We start from the raw sequence: 7,446 nt of genomic DNA on the forward strand, positions 1-7,446 counted from the left end.
GGGATCTCGTCCTCCTCCCAGCCACACGGCCTCAAGCCTGAGCTGGGAGGGCAGATGCAGTTTGCCTCAGGTCCTCCTTACCTTTCTTTCTCCTTCTGGTTTTCTGTTCTCTCATCAGTCTCTGACAAATGTGGGTGCATGTACACGTAAGAATTTTCAGCAGCTTTACCGATTTGCTTCTCATTGCGCCACAGGAGGGCTCAGAGAGCAGTAATGCACAGTCGGCCGTTTGGGCATTGGGAAGGCTGAATGTTTAGGGAACCCCTCCACAGGTGCCTGTGGGATAACAGTCTTAGCAGACAGGAATCAGTCACTCCTGACACTGGAGCTGCCTCTCTCGCTGATGCTCTCTGCAGCACAGGCTGGTGACAAGCTTTGTGTGAGAGGTGTCAGGTCCAGCAAAAATCTCAGAGCGATTCTTTCAAGCTGCATTTTCATTTTTTTCCCTGAATGGAGGGACAGAGAGACCCTCTGGAGCTGCTCTGCTCAGGAGTGAGGGCGAGGGGCTGGGGGGCCTCTGATGGGCATGGGTTGCAGAAGGGTGGTGAGAAATGCTGAGCGCAGCACCTGTTTCTCCCCCAGGCTCTGTGCAGGTGATGCACAGAAAGGTCCAGTCGGTCCAGGCCGGAGGCAATATTACTTTTTCATGCCGGTCGGTCACGAAAGAAGATGTGCTACAGGTGACCTGGCAGAAGGAGACAAACGGGGCTGAAGAAAACATAGCGACTTACAGCATGATGAATGGCCAAAAGATAGCGAAGGGCTACGTCGGCCACGTGAGCTTTGCCCAGAGCGAGTTACAAGCCTCGGCTATCTCCCTTCATGGAGTCACCCTCCAAGATGAAGGATGCTACAAGTGCATCTTCAACACGTTCCCCTTGGGGGCTGTCACTGGCAGGATGTGTCTCAAAGTTTACGGTAAGGCATTGTAATTGTGTACGGGCTGTCATCTGAGGACCAGGTCGTTTTCCCTGGGAAAAACTTCCCCTGACCACTGGTCATTGCTAAATTGCTGCGGGAAATGTGGCTCAGCTTCCTCTCTGGTTTTACCTCTGATGGGAAACCAACATTCAGCAGTTCCATAATTCGCTTTCCCTTTAAGTCAACAACAGCGAGATCCAAAGCTGATGTGTAACCCATGACTTACTCCAAGTTTCCCTGGCCATGTGCTGTGCTGGCAGCTGGCTCAGCTGTGAACCCCATGCTCTTCTGCTTCCCTTCGCTGCTGCTCTCGCCTCCTAAGCCTGGAAATCAGGCACTTTTTTCTTACTCTGCCTTCAGTCTTAAAAATTCAAAATATTCAGAAGGCAAAGTGACCAGAGTTACCTGGGAGCTGATTTTGAAGCCACAGTAAAAATGACAGTAGTTAGGCTGGGCTCAGGAAAGGGTTGCAAAGAAAAAAAAAAAAAAAAAAGGCTGAAATAAAGTGCAGCTCGTGGGCTTTGCCACATGAATATCTCGTGCAGGTCAGCATCAGTTAGCTTCCAGAAGAGAGTTAGAACAAATTACAAGTCTAGATGGCAATACGAAGTACAAGCTGAAATATAGACAAATAGGTGAACTCAAAAGGAACACAAGTGAAAAGCTGGTTATCTTTTGAGGGAGGTTTTCTGCCAGTGTGAAAGCTGAGACATTAAACAAGCCCTGAGGACACCCTGTTGGCACCTGACTTTTTCATCGGTGACTCTGCTGTGGGGATGCTGGCCGAAGATCATGTCCCATGTGGAAAATACCAGTGTCTGGGATCTGCCGCTAGCAGCATGAACCCTGCAGAATATTTTGTTTATCCCTAGTACCCCTTGTGCTGACAAAGACACAGACACGTATGCCCCCACATGTACCTCACGTGCCAGGAGTTCCCTGTGTGGAAAAAAAAAAAAAAAAGATGACCCTGGCTTATGGGGAAAGAGGACTTAAGCAATAGGGGAAAGCAGCACAGGGAGTGGGAAATAAGAGAGAAAACCAAGCCTAGAACAAAAGTTCTTTTTTGTCTTTGTCTTGGGAAAGTTCCTAGAGCAGAAAGGAGAAATTAGGAGAAATTCACTCAATATTTCAGATATGGAGAGGAAGGTGTTCCTGAAGACACCCAGCCCTGAGTCATTCAGAGGGTAAACATTGATTATACATTACAGGAAAATATGGAAGCACCTTGCAGAAGGATCCCATTCTTGTACAGCTAAGCACAGAGTTGTATCTGGTTTGATGGTTTGTTTTTTTTTTTTTATCCAAGTGGGGGAAATATTTCCCCAAATCATCAGCCTTGCGGCTATGATTAATCCTTTAGCAGAGCACTAATTTAAAAAAACCCATGTTTTTCTGCTACTCCACACACTCCCATGAGCATCTCTCTCTGTGCCTGGGATGAAAACACATCAACTGCGAAGGGTTTCACTTCTGTTGTGGGCAGACACAAGACAGCTGCTCCTGCTGCCCCACCGCGGGCTTGTGGGGGTCATGGTGGCCTCCCTGAAATGTGCTTTATCATGCTGGAGGGTCACCATGAATAAACTAAGTGTTCGGCACTGTGACAGAAAATTTTTGTTCACGTACGGTGTATTTCATTGAAGCTAATTTATGCGATGCCACTTAAAAGCCACAGTCTTACTGCCTGATTCCCCAACTCATAATGATGGGAACAGCTTGCCTGAACAAGCCCAGAGGGCTCCCCGGGATGGAGTATGAAGCCAGCAAAAGTAGAAAGCCAGCAGGAGTCTCCCAAGGCTCAGGGATTCGGGACAAGGTGAGCAAGCCAGAGTCACCAGCTGAAAATGAAACGTTGCCATGTCTTCATCCTCAAGAGGGGACTGCCAGGGAGTTTACCAGCTGGTAATTGCCTGATTGCAACAGCCTTTGCAAGAGGGGCTGTTCCAGGACGGGCACTGTCGCTGCGTGATGAAGGGAATTGAAACTGCGTAAGAACTGGCTTACAACACTGTGAAAAAAGAAACAGGTATGACTGGAGGAATCTCAGACCTGCCTGGCTGAAAACAGCAAACCCAAGAAGAAGCAGAAATTTCCTACCCTGTAGCAAACCCCATTTTGGAACAGAATAGTTTTAAGTGTGCTTGGCAGGTCTCTTTTGAACAGCCTGCTCCCCTTCCCCCTCTGTTTTGCTTTGGAAATTTTTTGCCAACCTTCATCGCCACAGCAGATGAGAATGAAACCTAGGAAGGGGATTGAGTGGGCAGCTATGGAGAGAAGGGGATGTGCCACAGGAGAATGGACAAGATTTGCTGGGTCACAAAATTCCCCAGGCGTTTGCTGGGCTGTCTTGGGAGACCTTCTGCCTTCATTGCAGATGGCACCATTCGCCTGGAAGTCTTGGGCACAGCGGAGAAATGCCATCGCTATTTCTTAGGGAAACCGAGGCACGGTGTTGCTGGTGAACACCCATACGGTTGGAAAAGGCTTTCTGCCATCACAAGGCATACTGTAATTCCTCAAATTTTTTACCAGTCTCTCTGAGACCACAGTCAAGCCTTTAAACATAAAAAGCACATCATGACCTGACAGTCCAGTCCCCCTTTAATTACAGAAGGCCATTACATTACTTCACTAGAAAGTCCTGTTTTCAAACACTTGGGAACACTGCCACAGCTTGAATTTGGGAACCTTTGTGTGGCTGCTCTGCAAGAGCTACTAAAGCAAGTACTTGCGCACAGCATCTCTTGCAGGTACTTTTTCACTGGAAACAAATATTTTGATGGAAGGCAAAAGAGTTTAAAAAGTTAATTTAAGTGTATGCATCAAACATCAGCAGTAGGCACACATTAATGAGCAGCATAGGGGGACTTCACTGCAAAGGCGAGCACTTACAGGTCTTGACTGCATCTATTACAGACACCTGTAAGGGGAAGCTCGACCCTACCGATTTTTTTCCGCGTGACAATCCTTCCTTGGGGTCCAGTGTGGCAGAAGAGAGGACCGCTCAGTCACGAGAAGAGCAAAAGTGGAGTGCATGTGTTTCTGCAAAGATACTGAGCAATTTTTCTCATCCCCTCTGGAAGCGCCTGTGACAGCTTTTCCTTACTGCTTTTAGATGTTGCAGCCTAATATTTGAAGCGAGTGCTGTGGGTGGATATGTTATTTTTATGCATCCTGTGAGCGAAAGAAGAAGTTCAGAGATCATTTATTAATCAAAACATAAACTGCTTGTGACACTTGTCTTTTCATACATGGGAGATTTTGAGAACTTCCAGCTGAAATCCCCTCACGCGCTGCTTTTTGTTCACAAAGCAACACTAGTGCGTTTCATCAGCTCTGTTTGCTTTGAGTTTCTGTCTATGGGTGATGCAAAAAATGAGAAATACCCACCTTTTTTTTTCTCTAGGCAGGCATTACCAGAGCAAATAAACGAGGTCTAGCCATAAAAAACCAACAAGACAAACAAAACTGATGGTATACAATATTTTGCTTCCACCCCCTGGCAGTTCCAGCTCGGAGGATCCAGACAACCTCCTGAGGTGCATCTGGAATTGTACCAGGAGGTTATAGGCACAGTGATGTATCTGGCACAAACCTTTCTCCCCTTTCACAGGATCATTCGGTGTCTTCCACACCTCATTCATTTGCAAATCTTTGTTTACCTCCGAAAAGGAAAAAGAGTATTTTTTCCTAAGAAGAAAACCAGATATTTTTTTTTTTAAAAAATAGGGTCACTAAATGATAGGGATATGATTGCTAGTGTTGGGACAAAAATTAATTTCAGCATAAATATTGCGCTGACCATTGTTATTTTTGCTGTGTAGATAGTAATATACACGTGGAATACTACTAAATATAGTAATAGATAATTTTTTAATCAGAGGGCATTCATATTAACTCAGACTTGAATGAAACTAGAATTGCCACTGCACTTAAATGGTTAAAAAAAGTAATATTCTCAAAAACAGGGACCTAGAAGTAGAGTGTGGTTTGGACCCCTATGCCAGCAGCACATGCACTGAAGTAGAAGGCAGGCTGGTGAGCTGCCACCCAGAAACCTGCGGGTTGTACTCCCAAATGGAGCTCCGTGCTTTTATAGATCTTGGCCTGAGCAAACTGAGCTAATTAGACTGGCTCTGAGCAGTGCCTTGGACTAGATGGCCTCCAGAGGTCCTTTCTGACCAAAATTATGGTATGATTTTATGGCTGAGGAATAAATAAGTTATTTTCCACAGGGAATAGACATGTCCTTATGTGTTCAGATCTCCCCTGGAGTTTTACCCAGGTTGAAAACAGCTTCCTGCACTCCTGCCCGTTTTTTATTCCCTACAAATACAGTTCGTATAAATAGGAATCAACAAGCAGGCTTCATGTGCGTAAGCAAGCATGCCTGTAGTTCATCCTTCTTGCTGGCTAAGACTAAATGTGACAGTATCTGCAAACCTTCTAGGGTTAAAGAGGAGGAGTTCAGAAGAAATGACCTTTAATGAAGGTTTTGAGGGATATCATGATGCCCCCAAAACCCATCACTAGAGGGAAGAAAGCACAAAACCTCCACAGGTGAAATCCCGTGGTGTAACCACATACAAATTCGCTATTACTGTCTTGCATAAATAGATGTGTTTACTCCACAAGCCTGCACATCTCAATAGCAATAAAGCTAATGCTGCAGATTAAATGCAGATGCATTTAAAGGAAAAGAACAAGAATTTTGACTCATCGAAGCAGTTCAGCCCTTTCAGAGAGTGGAGGACATGTGGTTTCATGGTTTCACTCCCAGTTGCTCTTTGTTTGTCCATAATCAGCACTTCTCACTTGGGATGCTGCAGCACTTCCCTTAATAACAGAATAGAAACATGGATCCTTCTACGCTCTTTGTCCTTTGTTTTCGCCAAGCTCTTCATTTCCAGACTGCTGCCTGATCACTTTGACGTTTATTTGCCACTGCTGGGGCTTTGGAGAGGAGGAGGCAAGATTAGATATCCAGGTTGTCCTCCAAGATAATGGTAAATACAGATGCTCTTTGCTCAAATGTGAGCAGAAAGTAATGGATTTTGTCACTTTGTGTTTTGCAGCCATCTCGGACCCCAAAGTGGAGGCTAAGCTTATACCCACTCCAGACAAAGCTGAGGGCTCTGAGAAAGTGGTGGGGGTGAGCTGCTCAGCAACAGGGAAACCAGCTCCAAAAATCAGCTGGCGCCTTCCCAGCATCCTGCAGCAGAAACCAAGGGAGTACCACGTCAGGCTCAGCAACCAGACCGTGACTGTCATCAGCAATTTCACCCATGCCCACTCCAAAATCCTCCAGGAGCACCCCATTGCCTGCGTGATCCAACACCCGTCTCTAAACGTGACCCTGGTCCTGCCCATGGACACCATGGCAAAGGGTCAGTATGCAACACTGCTCCTGTCCTGGAGCAGGGGGGAGACCGTGAAACACCTCCTGGGGTGGATCAGGGAATTCCTCTGAGTGTTGGGGGGCAGGTGGGGAAGGCGCCTGGAAAAGCAGCCAAGGCTGGGCTGGGGAGGGACGGAGGAGGTGCCGAGGAGCATCCAAACACCCTTAGTGATGGCATACAGTATCTTACTGCTTGCCAGGCACCCTGCATGCCATGATGTGCCCCAGCCTCCCTGCCTTTGCCAAGGACTTGCAGGGTTTCCGTGTCACATAGCCTAATGCACCAAGAGGACGTGCGGCTTTGGGTAGCCCAGAGGGGTGAGGTGCCACACGCCCAACCGTGGCATCAGACCCCCAGCACAGGTCTGCTAGCAGTGCCGCTTGTCTGCGTGCCAGCATGTGCTCCCAGTGCCCCCATCTACCCCATCTCACCCCAGGGACTGGCCAAGGAATGTCTGAAATGGGTTTGGGTTGTTTTATTTTCTTCATGCACAAACTCAGTACCTGCTGCTTCCTCCACAGGTCCCGACAGCAGTGTGTCACCAGCCGTTGTCATTGCAGTGGGCGTGCTGGTCCCCCTGACTTCCCTCCTCCTTCTCACCTGCCTCCTCCACCACTGCCTCAGGCACCTACGTGACGGGGAGAGAAACCCAGCCCAGCCATGCTGGGTAGGTCTGCTTTTCCCCAGGCTGTTTCCAGGCTCACCTACACCGGTTGTGGGGCTTGCTGCTGGGACCCAGCTCTGCCCGGCCACCCTGGAGCTGGCTGTGTGCTGCCCAGCCCAGGCTGCACCCGGGGCAGGGAGGGATGAAGAGATCAGCCCCCAGCCAGACAGCTGGGTAGCAGCACGCTGGGAAGGGGAAACCTGAAGGTGCTTAGCCAGGCCTAGAGGTGCCCGGCAGTGACGACAGCTAGAAAACATTCGCTTTCTCAATGACAAGACATGCTGCAGGGAAAGTGTCGCTCTGTTGCTATACGTTTCTGCACAAAAGAGTTGTGCAAGGAGTGGCCGTACCCTTGCACTGTTCTTCTGCATCTAAATCACCTCCCTCCTTCCCAGCCAGTGCAGCTCGTGGAGGAAGCAGCTTCGAGGACATGTCTCAAACAAAATGGGGTCTGTAGAG

General features: G+C 48.1%; 1 protein-coding gene across 2 annotated transcripts in view; it reads left to right on the plus strand.

Annotated features, from left to right (window-relative positions):
- The window catches only part of LOC104131648, a 9,378-nt gene that overhangs the window by 1,095 nt on the left and 837 nt on the right, over positions 1-7,446 (plus strand). The window contains exons 1-3 of one of the 2 annotated variants that reach the window (XM_035900389.1): positions 884-918; positions 6,000-6,311; positions 6,845-6,990. In XM_035900389.1, coding sequence (XP_035756282.1) covers positions 900-918; positions 6,000-6,311; positions 6,845-6,990 — 477 coding nt within the window. In that variant the 5' untranslated portion in view covers positions 884-899. Of the gene's footprint in view, positions 1-883; positions 919-5,999; positions 6,312-6,844; positions 6,991-7,446 lie in introns of those variants that run through there. The other variant, XM_035900388.1, reaches the window with a different exon arrangement.

The sequence above is a fragment of the Egretta garzetta genome, unplaced genomic scaffold (assembly GCF_000687185.1).
Source record: "Egretta garzetta isolate BGI_Z169 unplaced genomic scaffold, ASM68718v1 scaffold278, whole genome shotgun sequence".
NCBI lineage: Eukaryota > Metazoa > Chordata > Aves > Pelecaniformes > Ardeidae > Egretta > Egretta garzetta.